A 16,718-nucleotide genomic window follows, 5' to 3' on the forward strand; every position below is an offset into this window, starting at 1 on the left:
AATTGTCAGTGCGGACGTCGCTTGTCTTCGCGATTTTCATGGCCTGACGTGTAAAGTAGCTCCTGCGCCGTCCCCCGGTAGTTGGGATCAACAATGCCGTCGCATCGGAACGCGATCTGCTGCTACTACTAGTAGCTGGATCACCACGATGGACAGGAACAGGTCCAATTTTCCATATTTCAAGCTCAAGCAAGATAACGTGACTTAGCTAGTAGTTCCTTGTTCACTTGTTTCCCATGTCCAACAGGAAATGGATGAAGGAATGGACAAAGTGAAGCAGCTAAATTGCTGTACCTCTTGACGCACCGTTGCACGGTTGAGCAGATTCAGTTTCAGTCACAAGCACCAGCAAGTGGGCATGATGTAGCTCCAATGACTTTTGCTCGAGACCGTGGTTTTATTTCTGTGCATGGATAATTCCGTACATGTATATACCTGGTCTCATCGCACAACTGGAGAACGATCTGCAGTATACAATCTGTAGGTATAAAAACATCAAGAGAACTCAACTACCTCGGTGAAGAAAATCAGGGAATATCAAAAAGGTGCTCAATCTGATGACCGGACCATCAACTTCTGTTCATCAGCCCACTTAAAGCGCAACGCTCGGCCGGCCAAAACCCAGCTTCTGCTTCTGAATCCGGGGAAACACTCCAATGACGATAAGAGACGACAACGTAAGCGTAGCCCACAGCTTAATCTTCAGCACGCCCTTGTTATAGTCCGTTTGGGTCGCGCTGTTGACGGTGGCCAGCAAAAGGACCAAGACAAGATAGCCGCTGTACCGGTGGTACTTCCAGATGGCCTTGGCATTGTCCTCAGATCCGTACAGCTTCGGCGTGGCCCACATGGTGAAGCCGACGAGGTACTGCAGCAGGATCACAATGGCCGTAATGACGCCGAGGTAGCCATGCACCGAGTGAAAGTGCGCGTTGTGGCTCCTCTCCTTGTTGTACTCGATAATGGTCACGCCGGTGATGAGGGCGAGAAGGGCCACCAGGTTGAGCAGGCCGTGGACGCGCTGCCCGAGGCGCTTCTGCTCGCTCGTGTGGGTGGGCTGGAGGAACAGCACGGACTGCACCAGCACCAGCACGGCAAAGGATTGGGCGAGAGGGTGTCCGGAGAAGAGGATGAGAGGCTTCGTCAAGACGCTAGCCCAGATGAGGACGGCGAGAAGCCAGATGCCTATCTGCGCGATGATGCCAGTGCCTGTGTGTTTTTTGGATGTTGTGTCAGGAGGGGGATCATGGATTCGTCTGATTTGCTGTGGGCTGGGGTGCAGTTCCGGAGAGGAGACGTACCTAGGACAAGGTTGCTGAGGGCTGACTTGTCCTCTTCTTGCGCAACATCGCCGGGGCGGCCAAGGAGAGGCTCTGTCTCGCTTCGTGTGAGGCCCGTCTCGGAGCCGTTGGGCAATCTTGCCGGCATGCCAGTAGAGCTCGCCATGGCGTCCGATTGAAGATGAAAAGTGGCGATTGGACGGTGAGAAGAGAAGAGAAGAGAAGCTTCTGATGCAGCTCGACTTGAGGCTTCGAGAAGCTCAGGTCGGGTGGTGCTTAGCGCTGGAAGAAGATGGAGACTGGTTCGTATTTTGTATTTGCTAGCTCCCGACTATGTGAGCTACGATCGCAGATCTTCCTGTCAAAGAGCGCCGGTGAAGCAGAAAAGTAGGAGGAAGAAAAAGAACTGCGGGACAGAAAGTCGAAGCACGCCTCGGACAAGTGACGAGTGGTTGATGTAGATTTCCGGCGAAGCACGTCATAGCCGCGCCGACTGAGGATTCCCGCTGTGGGGAACACGATGGACAGCAGCAATCGGGCGTTTGGGCCAATCAGCGACGCCGCTTAGCAACCAGGACGGGGTGCCGGCGGCCAAATATGGGGGCCGTAGCGCGGGGAAGCTGCTGAAGCTGCCGAGTTTACAGCGGTCGAGTGGACGCGAGATAAGAGCCCGGCGAAGAAGTACGAGGGAAGACGACATGCGAACTGTAACACAGCATATTAATATGCGAGCATCTTCTCGTATTGGCTTACGCACTGAATGTACAGCAGTTTGAGTCTGACAGCATGAACAGATTGGTGCAAGTTGAGCAGATACGGCTTGTCATACTAGAAAACTCAGCTTCAACGCTTCCTCTGCGCTTCCAAGGTTGGGTCTCGGATACTTGTACGACGCCTGCTTTCACCCTACCTACAGTCATTTGCCTAAATTGTCTGCAGGCATCTTGATGGCTGATATCAATTATAAAAATGATGGGATGATGCATAGTATACGCGTTGTTAGCTCCAGGTTGGTAACGCTGCAACGGGTTCGAGTCCAGGGTGGCTTGACTATCTGCACACAATCGGATGCATGAATCAGGAGACAGTTAACCCACGACCACAACCAGCTTCTGTCGTCTCTCTTCTTTAGTAACCGGGGATTAACTACGCGTAATACCAAATCCCAACACTCTATGGACATCCGCTAGGTTGAAACTCCACATTGAGCGCTGCACCCCTTGGAGATGCGCTTCCCCGCTTATCTGGCCGGTTGACGCCGGGTCTCAGCGCCGGCCGGCTTCGGAGGTGGCCGACAACTCTCGTATCTCCAGCCTCTTATCAGGCGGTCGGCGCACGCGACACCAGACTGAAGCAACGTCCACCGTCCCCTGCCTCTTGATTGTCACTTTCCGAGCCAATTCAACCTCCAGCATCCTACCAGAGTCTCTACCGTCCGCAAGTTTCGCACGCAATGTCTTCGTTTGCTGACGAGGTCGAGTACAAGCTCCAGGCCGTCCAGGCAACACAGCTGGCCGCCAACGAAATCGACAAGACATTTCGCCCAGCATGCATTGGTTCGTACCGCTCACACGACAATCTCTCCTTGCTCCAGGCCTTTAACTTTCAAATTTACTGACGACAAGCTTCAATGCGTCAGATCTCGTCTCGGCGGGACTGGGCGGCAAGGTCCTCGGCTTCTCAGACGAATGGTTCGCCGAGGCCAGCAACCTCCTCACCCCGACGGCGCCCATCAGCCAGCCGGGCAAGATGGTCTACACCGGAGCTTGGTACGACGGCTGGGAGACTCGACGACACAACCCCGAAGAGTTCGATTGGGTGGTGGTCCGCCTCGGTGTCGCCTCGGGCATCGTCAAGGGCGTTGAAATCGACACGGCCTTCTTCAACGGCAACAACGCCCCCGCCATATCCGTCGAGGGCTGCTTCAGCGACAACGATGACGAGGTCGTCTCATGGAAAGGTGGCCGAGGCAAGTGGGAGACCATCCTCAACATTCGAGAGTGCGGACCGTCGCAGAGGCACGGCTGGAAGCTCGACGTGCCCACGACGAAGCAATACACGCACGTGCGACTCAACATGTACCCAGATGGAGGCATTGCCAGATTCCGCCTGTACGGACACGCAGTGCCCGTGTTTCCCGAGGACAAGGATGCAGTCTTTGACCTGGCAGCGGCGCAAAACGGCGGCATTGCCATCTCGTGCAGCGATCAGCACTTTGGCTCCAAGGACAACCTGCTGCTGCCGGGCCGCGGCAAGGACATGGGCGATGGCTGGGAGACGAAGCGCTCGCGGGGCAAGGGCCACATCGACTGGACGATTGTCAAGCTGGGAGCTCCGGGCTATATCCAAGAGTTTCTCGTGGACACAGCGCACTTTAGAGGAAATTTCCCACAAAAAGTGGCCGTCCAGGGCCTGTCGTGGAAGGGAGAGGGCCAGCCCGAGGCGGACTCGGAGGGATGGGTCGAGGCCGTACCGCCGAGCAAGACGGGGCCCGATCAGGAGCACAAGTTTGCTTCTGCCGTTACGGATGTGCCTCTGACGCATGTGAAGCTGATCATGATACCTGATGGAGGAGTGAAGCGATTCCGCGCATTTGGGAAGCGGGCAGCCTAGATGCCCAGGTGGTTTGTCCTCTACATGTCACGTTGGCGTACATAATACCTACTACTTTAGCTTTTTCACACCAATGACGAAGAGCAACAACAAAACAAGAGACGTCTTGAAGGGAAAGCAAAAATATAATGAATGATTCAATGAATGTACACGAGGCTATGAACTAATACAATTGCATGTTGAAGCAATCACGAAGCATCCCGTCTTTCTGTTAATGTGAGTTCCAGGAGGATGCGCACGGACCTCTATCGATAGCGTACCCGATGACGAACCCGCGAGTGGGCTAAGACAGCTTGAAAGTGGGTTAGGGTAGCAGATGGCCTTAGACCGCTCTCTTGTCTTGGACAGCCTCCCACGCGACTGCAAACCGTCGAGCCAAACCGCGAATTCACACGGGCAGCAGCAGAGGCAGCGGCAGAAGCAGCGGCATCTGGATCGATTGCGATACGACAGGAACCCCCGACGACGGACGCTCGACCGACCAACTGCAGGCTTGCGGCGTCTCATGAGCCAGGCACTCTGGCTCTGCCCCTCCTCCCACCATGGATCTCGGGGACTCTGGCGGCGAGGCGAAGCGACGGACCATTCCGGCTGACTTGCCCACGTCTCTGGACGATCGGAGACACGCGGCGGGAGAGTTTACGGTGCCGGAGACGGAGATGTACGATGGCTGGCAAGGTGCGTTTGGCGTTGTGCTGCGTTTGCGGGTTGTCCTGTTCTAGTGGCGAGCACCTCTTCCCCTCGCCCCCTTTTATTACCGACTTTCACAAGATGGCATACCGCTTGGGTCTATCAGATAAACTTGATTTTTTTTTATTTTGCTGTGGAGGTGTTGAACTCGCTAACTCCAGACAGGCCAGTCCCAATTCCTCACCTCGCCCGTGCTCGCAAAGCCCCTCAACTTCGGCGACCTCTCTCTAAACGACTCGACCGAAAACGACTTCATCGACAGCGGCCCCAAAGACAGCGACGCCAGGCTGATGGAGATGCTGGCCGCCCAGGCTGCGCACCGCAACGAGGCGGCGCTGGAAGACGAGGACGCCACCATCAACAACGACAAGATGACCGAGTCTGAGAAGAAGGATATTCTACAGAGAGCCCTGACCATGGCTGCCAGCAACGGCGACACCGAACGGGTCAAGAAGCTGCTCGAGGGAGATGCGAAGCCCTTTGTGGACGTCAATCTTGCCGACGACGACGGGACTCCTGCGTTGATCTACGCCAGCTGCTTTGTTCGTCTCGCCCCATTGTTGCCAAACGAGGGAGGATGTGGTTGTGAGGGCTCATTACTAACCAGACCTCTAGGGTCACGAAAAGGTCGTCGAGGCTCTCATCGCCGCCGGCGCCAACGTCAATCAGCAAGACCGCAATCAATGGACGCCCTTTATGTGGGCAATGACGAACCGCCACAAGGGCATAGCGAAGCTGCTGTTGGACAAGGGCGCATCTTCGGAGCAAAAGACGTCGTCCGGGCGGACGGCGTTTGACTTTGTGCCCCCGGATAGCGACATGTCGTTTTACCTGCATGACAATGGGTACACTATCGGGAACGCGGGCATGGGCGGCGATTTTTACAATCCGGGCTTCTCTCAGGACCGTTTCGAGGAAGAGATGGCGGAGAACGAGATGCGGAGACGACTGATGATGGAGAGTGCTCGCGACTTGGAGGTTGATTTAGGCAATGTTGGAATGGATGATCAGCCAGAGGTATGTTCAAATAGCTGCTGCGGGATAACTCGTCCTCTCCCTCTCCTCCCTTTGCCTATGTTGGCTTTTTCTGTCGGCTGACTCCACCATCCATCATGACCAGACGATGGACGACTTTGAAGAAGAACAGCAAGAGTTCGATTGGAGTCGCTGCCTTCACGACCAAATGTTTGTCTTCCAGGAGCACGAGCTGGACCGGATACTGGATATTGTCGTCACCAAAATGACGCCCCAGCGGTCGCCGTCGCAGAAGCCGGTACCGGCCAACATGATCTTCCTCAGCGCGAGATATGCACACTACCATGCCAGTGCCGACCTTCTGAGAAGACTGCTCGTGTCTGCAATGCAGCGCATCAACGCCGTTGTCGAAAAGTCCCAGTGGGACATGACCATCTTGGCTTTTTGGATGTCAAACGCCACGCTCCTCCTACACTACCTCAAGAAAGATGCCGGGTTGGTTGAGGCGACCACCACGTTCCAGGCACAGCTTGCTGAGCTTATCAATGAGATTTTCGTGCTCATTGTCCGGGATGCCGAGAGACGACTGGACAAGGTCCTCGACCCTGCCATGCTGGAGCACGAGACTATACCCGGGTTCGAGGATATCGCGTTCCAGAATGAGTGGAAGATATTCAAGAGAAAGTCTACGGTCAAGGAGCAACCTCTTGAGAAGCGCTATCGCCCGCCGTCCCCCAAGCAGAGAGCGAAGCCGGCTCCTCGAAACGTCACCTCCCTGCTGTCATCGACGCTCTTCGTGCTGGACCTGTACGATGTCCACTCGGTCATTACGGCACAAATCATCTCTCAGCTACTCTACTGGCTTGGGTGCGAGCTGTTCAACAGAGTCATGTCCAACCGCAAGTACCTGGCCAGAACCAAGGCGATGCAGATCCGCATGAACGTGTCCATGGTGGAAGACTGGGCACGAACAAACAACAGACAGGCGGAACACTACGAAGGCGGCGAGATGGACTCGTCGGGCGAAACAACCATGGACGCGGCCAAGAGGCACCTCGCCCCGGTGATCCAACTGCTGCAGTGGCTGCAATGCTTCTCATCGCTCAACGCCGATGACTTGGAGGCCCTCGTCGACACTCTCCAGCAGTTGAAGAGGTTGACGCCGCAGCAACTGATCCATTCAGCCACGCATTACCGCCCCGAAGTGGGCGAAAAGGGGCTGCCGGCCAGCGCCATGAAGTACCTCCTTGCGATCCAGAAAGAGTCGGCACTCAAGAAGGATCGGCGTCAAAGCACGGCAGAGAGCCTCCCGAGCACGCCAGTAACGGGCAACTTCAACGGAAACGGGCTGTCGACTCCCAGGAGCGTCAACATAAAATCGCCCAGCATCAAGGGAGCCGACTCGGATGACGAGGACAGCACGCCAAAGGGTCTGCTGCTGAACCCAGCTTACATGCTGCCGTTTGCGCTGCCATCGGTCACGGACATGCTGGTATCGTACGGGGCGGGCTTTGGAGGCGTCAACAGGGAACGGGAGCGCAAATACATCCCGACTGTGCCGCCCGAGTTTTTGGAAAAGTTGGAGGTGAACGGGACGCGGAACCCGCCCATGTTCCAGGAGAAGGACTGGGAGAATGAAGAGGTCTGAATCGACTGACTCTTATCTGGTGAGGAAGAGTTGATGGGCGTTTGCGAGGGAAAGAGTGGAAAACACTGTGGTTGGCATCATGAGAACACAACAAGCCTGTCGACGGTGAGCGCTGTTTTCATTTATCTATTCTTCCTCGGAGGCACAAGGAGGCGGACTGTTGGTAGGGAAAGGCGGCAAAGGGAGGGAGACAAATCTATAGAGTAACATCTAGGGCTTATTGCACGGTGAAACGAAGTATATGACGATATTGATATTGCCAGATGAGCCGGTTGTTTAATGGATGACTTGTTTGGGATGAAGACGCTGCTGGTATGACTACATGTAACTGGCGGGCAGGGGCTTTACATGACTTTTGTTAATTCCCTTCTTTTCTTTTACCATTGTCTTGGGTGTCGTCTAATACGGGGGTTTGGCTATATTCGATGATCGTGAAGATGATTGTTTCACGATATCAATAATTAATTCTCCGTTTCCTTTGTTTTTGATGTTATATATGTTGTGAAAGAATTAGGACGATCTCAACTTCCCATGCCATTCCTCGGAGAACTACCAGGAGTTTATCCTTCAGAAGAATCCAACGGGCAAAGCCTCGATCACTTCGGGCGAGAAGGGGGAATCCTGATCCGTAGCCCACCCCTCCCAGCCTTGGGCTCCTCCGTTCAACACCTGGAGCTCGGGTCGGCATTTCGGGCCCCCCCTTAACGCGGAATGCAACGCAATGCGTTGGCGGGATTTCCCTCTACTACTACTACCTAGGTACACTCGGATGGCCACGTCGACTCGGGGGTGGTGACTTGATCTATTTTATTTTATCTTCTATTTCTTTCTTTTTCTTTTTCTGTTTTTTTTTTCTTGGCTTGAATGGTTGGGTGGGCGTGGAGGAAAGAAACCATTGATTTGTAAAGAGAAAGAAGGCAAAAATGGGTGTGATTCCGGGTGTTGCTGTGCGTTTGCTGCTGGGATGATGCTTGCTTCTGAGGTGGGCAGAGGCTGGTATCAAGTCGGAATAGGCTGCATGAATTCATTTTCCTTTCTTTTTTTTCTTTTCCTTTCTTTTTTTTCTTTGGCCCTTAATGTGCAGTGAGCCGGAGACTTGAGAGAGGGTAGGTGCGTCGTAAGATTGTAAGAGTGGTCAAGGTAGGAGGAGGATTTGAGGCAGCCGGTGTTTGCATGTGGTTGTTGTTTGGCGAGCTGGATGGCGGTGATTGGTGAGGACGGAGGCCGGCTGCATTTCCTTGGAGGTTACGGTACCTACAAGTGATGAGAGGATGTCTGGAAAGCGAGGGAGGGAGAGAGGGAGCTCGACTGGCTGCTGATTTGGTGCGACTACGAAGGATGGACAAGAGTTGCTTGTTTGGAATCATGCTACAAGAATGGAGGATCTATGTAATACACCTCACCGTCGGAAAGCCAAGGCGGTTGCGCCGAGTGTGTAGCACAGCCGTGACCTACACCGGTTGACATGCAATACAGGCAGCAATGGGTTTAGCAAAGCTGAATGTCACATATCCAATTTGACGGGAACGAGTCTTGACGGCAACACACAATGTTATCTGAATGAAAGAAAAGGGGAAGAAGAAGAAGAAGGAGCCACACAAGCCGTCAAGATGACGGGCGATACGGAGTACCGCCGAAGTTGGAGCAGACAAAAAGACGGATGCTACGGAGCAACAAGAGAAGCTCGAGGATACATACATTCGGCCTTCTCCCAAGGTTCGCTCGCCTGGAACAAGCAAAAATTTGGATAAGCAGGAAACTCAATTCAACAAGAGTGAGGGGGGGGAAGAAGACGGCGGCGGGAGAGAGATTGCCGAGCTGAGCATCTCTTCCCTTCCCCCCCCCCCCTCCTCTTCCTCTTCGCCCTTGCATACATACCTTTCTACAAGGGAATATTACTGGCTGAAAGCTTTGTTTGCTCTCTCCCCCCTTATTTCCTGCGTTGGCGTTTTTTGGGGGGCTGCATGCATGATGCCGGGCGCTGGGGCGAGGAAGGCGTCTGAGATTTTGCAAAAGGTCCTGAAGAAGCGGATGAGAGACGGGCGACGATGAAGGTGGCGGTGGTGGTGGTGATGGGAGAGTGTGGGAAAAAAGGCGAGCGAATCGGCAGGACGAGGAGGGGCGATTTGCTCCGAGAGGGGCCGCGTGCGTGTGAGTCTATTTGTGCCCGACTCTTTGACGAGCGAGTGTGTGTTTGTTGCTGTTTGTGCGTATACGGTCGAGTGCCTTACCTTGTATGCGACGGGTGGTGGTTGATTGGGCCCCATTCGCTGCTGGCGTCGGGTACCTTGCATATGGTGCGGCAAGAGAGGCAAAGGTAATGTATATACCATGATGCTACGATGGAGGATGAATGGATGGGAGGGGCCGTTGTGAAAGGTGACGGCCCTTGCATGAGGCGGGCCTGTACGGAGTACGATATCCTCGCCTCTTCCGCCTCTGCTTTGTCCGCGCGTGCCGATGCGATGCGATGCAGATGCAAAATGCAGAGGCCGGTGTGATATTCACGTCCCCAGTAGCAGTAGCACATGCAACTAGCATTTCAGTTGCTGCATCCGCGGGCCAGTAGAGCGAAAAAGGGCTTTTTTTTTTTTTTCTTTCTGTTCCAGGCACCAAGGCTTGGGCTTGGACTGGCCTTGTTTCCTCCCGTTCTCGGAGTGCATGAGAGAGAGAGAGAGTTTTCTGCGTGGCGGCTTTGTTTCTGCCAGGAGGCAGGTCAAGGTAGTTTGCATATGCACTCATTCGTTTGCTGCGGACGCAAGGGTGCATATACGAGATGATTCGGTGGTTGACGATCCATGTCCGTTTTCCCCCTCTTCTTTTGTCCATGTCAATACTTGTACGTAGCCCAGCTGTTCGTTGGCTGTGATGGTTCAGTACCTTAATACCTTGGGTGCCTAGGTACTTTGCGTGTAGCCAACCTGAGCCTGTCCAAGGCGGCAGCTGTCAACACCACAACTGTTGTACTCGACACTCAACGCCATGGGCAGATTCCAGGTTCCCTTCACATGACTGACGGATCTAGACAGTTTGTGCGTCCTGCCATTTGACATGTCCCGGCTCTGTCCCCCCCTGCTCGTTTGCTTGCATGTGGACAGGACGCACTCTCGCCAAACGGGGCTTGAAACAGCAGGTAGCCGAAGGAAAGCGGTGGGAGATTTGGCTACAGTGCATTGTACAGGAGAGGGTTTGATTGCAGCAAATGAAAAGGAGGCAATGAGGAAAATATCTCATTCCAGGTAAAGGTCATCGAAACATCAGCTACAGCTGCCAATTCAGTGCCTGGCAAGGGGGGGGACATGTTGAGGCCCAAGAGTTCTCGTCATCGCCTCGCGGGAGTTGGGCTCCATCCAGCATCAGCTCTTGACCGAGGCGCTGGACGCTAACGAGCACCGGCTCTGCTGCTAGACCGCTGTAGCTCTAGTGGGTGGTGGACCGACGGCTGGGGAAAAGGCGAGTCTTTTTTAGCTTCAGGTCCCATCAGTTGGACCTCGATGATCCATCTGTGATCCCTGTTCCCGGCACTAGCCAGCATCTTGATGAACCTAATTGGAACGCTGCAGCTGTTGAAGGGCTGGTGGGTGGTGGTGGTGCTGCCTTAGCGTTGGTGCCTCCATCGTGGATCCCCCGATTGGTGTATGCAAGCATATGGATGCTCGTCAAGCTCGGGGCCGTGGAATCCGTGCATCTGGGTTCGGCAAATTCTGCACTTACATGTGGTTATCAAATAGTCGTAGAAGCAGTAGATGAAGTTGGCACCTATTGGAGAGAGACAATCGAAGAGAAAGGGCAAGAATTCAAGCAAGTGCAGTAGTAGCACATCGTATCATGGCCGCTCAAGGCTGGTACACAAGCACCACCACCCACAGTCGCACCCGTCCATCCCCGTCCATCAAGCTGCTGCACCTGCATGAGACTATCACCACACTCGATGCTTCGTACACAGACAGACAGACAGACGCTGCCCATCAGTACAAAGAGCAGCCCGTTCCTCTCTCTCCTCTTTCCTTTTTCCCATTCCCGTCTGATGGGTTTTCAGCTCAGTCAGACTCTTGCAGCTGTGGGCAACTCTGATTCGCTGTCGCGTGCAAGACACATGTCTCAGCTCTATCTTGCTTTTGCCTTGGTTCATGACCTCTCTGATGCTACTTGACTGAGTCCTACCTAGTAGGGAAGCCCCATGACGGCTGATGAGGACCTTGTATGCAAGGGGCATCATCTCTAGATCAGCTACTAGACGGCGCAGACAAACGGCGGCCCGCAGCCAAGGCATTCGTTACGCCTTCCCCGGATTTCTGGCCGTTCGACTGTTTGCCTCCTGTTTGCCTCTGGCTCCCATTGATAAACTCTCAGCATCTCCCTCGAGCGCTCAACCGTCTTCCCTATTTGAGGCTTTCGATTTGCGTGTCAGAACCAGGGTTGAGAGTTGAGCTGATACAAAATCCGAGGGGCTCCTCCACCGACTCTGATACGACTCCATCACGACTTCGAGGCATCAACACACCTGTCTGCATCCTGCCTACCTGCCGTGACAGCGCATCGCCAGGGCTGCAGACTGCCCGATCCCTTCGTTCACAGCAGCCACGACTTTATGACTTGACGAGAGCCACGACTCAACGCCGACACGCGCTTCCACCCCCGTTCTCAGCTTCTTCTCCTACTTGTCCTCCCCCTTCTTCACTTCGATTCACTACCCACACATACTCTCCCTTTCGCCCTCTTTTTCTTTCCCAGGCATCATTACCCGCCGCCCAGGAACACTTGCAGCATTCTCCTCTCGTCTGCTTCAGCGATATTCTCGCTTCCCGCCTCTCGCTTCACACGCGTCTTACCACAAAAAGGCTCGAGATACAAACCACTAGGCTGCCACGGCAGTTCTCGACTCCCCGAGGGAAAGACCAAAGCAGGAGCCGACTTGCCGAAAGCTCGCCTCTGCCTCGCCTTTTTGCCCTCGCCTTCCTGCTCGGTCCGGCGGTGACTCGAGCGCCCCCTTAATAATCACCCCCGATCCTCGGCTCTGCAATCGCAGCTCGCGATCGTTCGGTTCGGTCAGTTCGTTCAAGCTGGCTGCCTCACGCCTCGCCAAGCTGCTCCGACGCTGGACTCGGGGCTTCCGCTCGCACAGCACCGAGAGCACCGGCCTCAGCATCAACGCCATTGCCATCATCAGCAGCACCGCCCTGCACGGCACCGCCATTGGCAGCAGTCCGTATCCGGCAGGTCGTCCACAGTCTCGCCCTCAGTCTCAGTCTCAGTCTGAGGCTCGGGGACAAGAACAAGGCCCTCGCAGCCAAGCGGCGCCTCTGCCACGTCCCGACAGAGCCATGGCCATCACGTCCCTCCGTCCGTCCAGCTCCCGATCGCGACGGTCCGGCGACAGCAGCATCATCAGCCTCCGTTACGAAAAGACGGTCCAGGCAGAGCCGCCCATCCCGCTGCCGCCCAGGAGCGCCTCCCGAAGCGCCTCCCGCAACACCATCCGCACGCTGTCGATCCGGTCGTCGGCGTCCTCTCCGTGCCCTTCCCCGTCGCCCTCTCTGTACGCCCTCTCTCTGTACTCGCCCAACCTGGTGGTGGTTGCGCCGCCGCAGCTCTCGCTGCCGTCCATTCCACCGCCCACCGAGCAGCACCCGGCTCTGAGGGCGCCCACGCCAGTCCGGCAGGCGAAGCTCGTCCGCGAGAGCTGGAAGAGAGACTCTGGCCACGCCCCGACGCCGACTTCGGCAGCCACCATTTACGAAGAGGACTGCGAGGAGGAGGAGCAGGAGGAGGAGGAGGGCAGGCAAGGCGGCAAGTCAGGTGGCAAGCAGCTGGCAGAGGACAGCGACTCCTCTGCCGGCAGCACCACGCGCTCGGTCCCTTCTAGGCCAAGCAAGGTCGACGTCGTCGCACGGCATCGCGTCTCACAAGCTCACCCTCAGCACGAAGCAGCCATCGGCCCAGTGCCGGCTGGTTGGCAGAGCTCGCCAAGTGAGACAGCTGTCGGTCAGCCAGCCGCGTCGGGCGCAGCGTCATTTCCTGCCCTCGCCAAACTCTATCCCGCCGCCGTCGCACCGAGTCGCCCTCAACCTCTTCCGCCCTGCCATCCCCCGCCGCCGCCCTCGCAATCTCCTTCACCTCCTCCTCTGTCGCAGCCGCAGTCGCAGTCGCCGCCCCCGTCGTTGTCGCCAGCCTCGCCCAAGAGACACAGCATCTTCAAGCGCCTTAGCGTCTGCTCCTCTGCATCGGCAAAGGGGAAATTAGCCTTGCAAGCCCTGGCACTTGACGAGGGATCGACTGCCGCCAACGCGCCAATGCAGCCCCTGATGCGGGGCTCGCAGCCAGCCTCCACTCAAAAGCAGCCGCTGCGGTCGTCGATTGCACAAACGTCGTCTCTCCCGCCGTCACAGGCCCCTTCAGCCTCTCGCGACGCAGTTTCTCCGGCCGACGACGACGACGACGACGACGACGACCGCGAAGACGACGACGACGACGGCTTTGCGCCCCTGGGCATCTGCATCCCGAGCCACAGCCTGCTCGAGGATGATTTTATGGCCACGCTGTCCTTCTCGAACCGCGGCAGCATCATGTTCGGGGGGCGACGCGCCGGAGCGCTGGGCCTCGACGGGACCAACGACGTCGGCGGAGGCAATGTCTCTGCCCCTTCCACGCCCACCCACAGCCATGCACGATCCAGCAGCACCAGCGTCGACCGCATCGAGTCCTTGGCCGCTGCCGCTGCTTTTGCCTCTGCCTCCAACCCCAGCCTCGTGCCCCGCGCTCAACCGCCGCCCGACATCCGCCTTTTAGCCTCCGACGTCGACAAGGAATCTCAAAAGGTGAGATCGCTCTATGGGGTTGGCGATGCCATCAATTGGGAGGATGGCGCAAGGCGCTCGTACTGCGAACCCTTGGAGCCTACCCCAGAGGTCCCAGCAGAGGACGATGGGAATGACTCGTATGGATTCCCTTGACGATTCCCGGCGTCGCGCGCGCGCGTGTGTGTGTCGGGCCCGAGTGCTTCTTTGTTTCTGTGCATCTTGTAGCTAACGGCTTTTGCGCCTCTGTCGTCGCCTTGTAGCATCCTCCCACCTCCTGTCCCTACCTGGGGGACTCCGCGATCTGTCCGGTCGACGAGCTCTTCGGTGCACCTTGACTACAGACGGGAGACGGAGCTTGCGGGCGGCCTGGAGGACTGGGAAGACGTCGACGGCGCCAACGTGGATCGCTATGGCTTCATCACCGCGCCCCGATCACGGCTCGGCACCCCGACAGAGATGAAGTCGGCCCAGTTCTCGTCTCGGCGAAGGCTGCAGAAGAGAGAGACGGCCGGCCTATCGCCTCTAGGTCCCAGCAGGAAATTGTCGGCAAGGTCGCTCAACACCCAAGCCTCGGAACTGTCGACGGCCTCGAAGCGCTCGTCGCGATCCGTCATTCGACAGGCTAGCAACCTGCTACCCCATAACCGCGATCGGCGATGGCTGGATGAAGCCGGCGACATGCTCACGCTTCCGACCAGCCTCCAAGATGCCGCCGAGGAAGCGCAGATTGAGAGGATATCGGAAGCGCTCAAGCGCAAGGAATGGGAGAGGTCGGAGAAGTGGCGCAAGATGGCCAAGGTCGTCCGCAAGGGCGGCCAGGGCGAGGGCATGGAGTTTGAGTTTGACAGGAAGAACCCTAAGCTCATTGAGCGAACGTGGAAGGGCATTCCCGACCGCTGGCGCGCCGCCGCCTGGTGGTCCTTTCTGGCCAGCTCCGCCGCGGACCACGGGGGCTATCCCACGGAGGAGCAGATTGTCGCCTCGTTTCGCCGGCTGCTGGAGCAGAGCTCGCCGGACGACGTGCAGATTGATCTCGACGTGCCGCGGACCATTAGCCGACACATTATGTTTCGCAAACGGTACCGTGGCGGCCAGCGGCTGCTGTTCCGCGTCCTGCACTGCCTGTCCATCTACTTTCCGGCCACGGGCTACGTCCAGGGCATGGCGTCCCTGGCGGCGACGCTGCTCTGCTACTTTGACGAGGAAAAGTGCTTCGTCATGCTGGTGCGCCTGTGGCAGCTGCGGGGGCTGGATCGGCTGTATCGCCCAGGCTTCGAGGGCCTGATGAAGGCGCTGCACGAGTTTAACGAGACTTGGCTGAATAAGGACGTGGCCAAGAGGCTGGTGAGTTTTGACAATGGCAAAGAAATAGCGTATCCCCCAGGGGGGGAGGGGGGGTTCTTCTTCTTTTGAATCTATTCTAACCGTGCCCTTTTCCTTCTCCTTCTTGTGCAGACCGAGCTCAGCGTAGATATCACAGCATACGGCACTCGATGGTACCTCACCCTCTTCAACCTCTCCATCCCCTTCCCGGCTCAGCTGCGAGTCTGGGACGTCTTCCTGCTGCTGGGAGACAGCGCCGCGGAACCGAACAGGCCTCTCAGTGCGGCCGACCCCGACGCAAGCCCGCCCACCGGACTCGACGTGCTGCACGCCACGAGCGCTGCCTTGATCCAGGCCCTTCGCGAGGTGCTGCTGGACTCTGACTTTGAAAACGCGATGAAGGCCTTGACGTCGTGGATCCCCATCAAGGACGAGGATCTGTTGATGAAGGTGACCAAAGCCGAATGGAAGTCACACCAAGGCAAGAAGAAGACGTAGCACGCTTGCCTCTCGATCATGACCCTGACGGGCTGATTCACCCTCTTCTTCTGCTGTATCTTATTTCTCTCTACTACTTTGTTTCCTTTGTCACTCGGGATTGGGCAGGGAACGGGACACTTGAGCTTCACGTGGCACTTCCCTTTCCATGGCCACCAACATCCGCACCTCCGATACCCCTTATTTTCATTCAGCTCCCGATACCCTCTATTAATGATCAGATGGTCTACTCGACACCTCTCGGCACCTGATTTTCCTTTGTCTTTTGCAGTGGCTTATCCCACTTGCTTCGTTGACTTTCAGTCTGTTTCTTGCGTCGTTTCGGTTTGCTTCATATACCAGGATTTGGGACAGGGTGGCGCGAAGCGGGCGTACGGTAGGCCCTGAGTTATGGATACCCTTCCGTCACGGAGGCGTTTTGTCTTTTGAGCAGTCGGTGGTGGGAGATGGTTGGCGATCTATCTGGTCAGAATGGCTGGAGTTGACGTGCCAGCGGCGGACGGGGAACGGCAGATGGAACTAGACGGCGATTTGGTAGGGCAAAAGCAACACTCACTACTAGTACTACTAATACAAATGGAGATTTGTTGACTGTTTCTGGCACTGAGTTTGGCACAATGCACCCCGTAAGCGCTTGCTGAAGCTTTGGCTGAAGCTTTGGCAGCGAGGGCCATGTACAAGTATGATGACGTCGAGATGGTGCTGACCCGAGCTGGGTTCCTGAGCAAGCTCTGGAAGAAGGATGTGCTTTCCATCACACATGAGATTCACCAGGGTTTAGTTCCGGGGGTTTTCCATGTTCTGTTGGTTTGTTCTCTCGATCTACTCCCCTCAACTCGAGCTTAGCTCTGGTCTTGAAATTTGACTTTTTTTTTTTTTTTCATCCTCTCG

General features: G+C 56.2%; 3 protein-coding genes across 3 annotated transcripts; 2 read left to right on the top strand and 1 right to left on the bottom strand.

Moving 5' to 3' along the window:
• Positions 1-592: 592 nt before the first annotated feature.
• On the bottom strand, positions 593-1,560 carry CCMA1212_008714 (uncharacterized protein; the record flags this gene model as incomplete). Its single annotated transcript, XM_073705831.1, has 2 exons — positions 593-1,209; positions 1,302-1,560. Coding segments are annotated over 2 exons (876 nt in total), but the record flags the coding sequence as incomplete, so codon positions are not given.
• A 1,073-nt stretch (positions 1,561-2,633) lies between these two features.
• CCMA1212_008715 (uncharacterized protein) lies at positions 2,634-7,206 on the top strand (the record flags this gene model as incomplete). The annotated part of the gene is made up of 6 exons (XM_073705832.1): positions 2,634-2,836; positions 2,920-3,854; positions 4,347-4,571; positions 4,745-5,125; positions 5,199-5,600; positions 5,704-7,206. Exons 1-6 carry the CDS (start codon positions 2,734-2,736, stop codon positions 7,204-7,206), a joined length of 3,549 nt encoding a protein of 1,182 aa, XP_073555558.1. The 5' UTR covers positions 2,634-2,733.
• A 3,931-nt stretch (positions 7,207-11,137) lies between these two features.
• CCMA1212_008716 (uncharacterized protein) lies at positions 11,138-15,827 on the top strand (the record flags this gene model as incomplete). Its single annotated transcript, XM_073705833.1, has 4 exons — positions 11,138-11,144; positions 12,082-14,143; positions 14,267-15,350; positions 15,462-15,827. 4 exons carry the CDS (start codon positions 11,138-11,140, stop codon positions 15,825-15,827), a joined length of 3,519 nt encoding a protein of 1,172 aa, XP_073555559.1.
• Between the last annotated feature and the right edge of the window lie 891 nt (positions 15,828-16,718).

The sequence above is a fragment of the Trichoderma ghanense genome (genome assembly GCF_004382785.1).
Source record: "Trichoderma ghanense strain CCMA-1212 chromosome Unknown scaffold_13, whole genome shotgun sequence".
Lineage (NCBI taxonomy): Eukaryota > Fungi > Ascomycota > Sordariomycetes > Hypocreales > Hypocreaceae > Trichoderma > Trichoderma ghanense.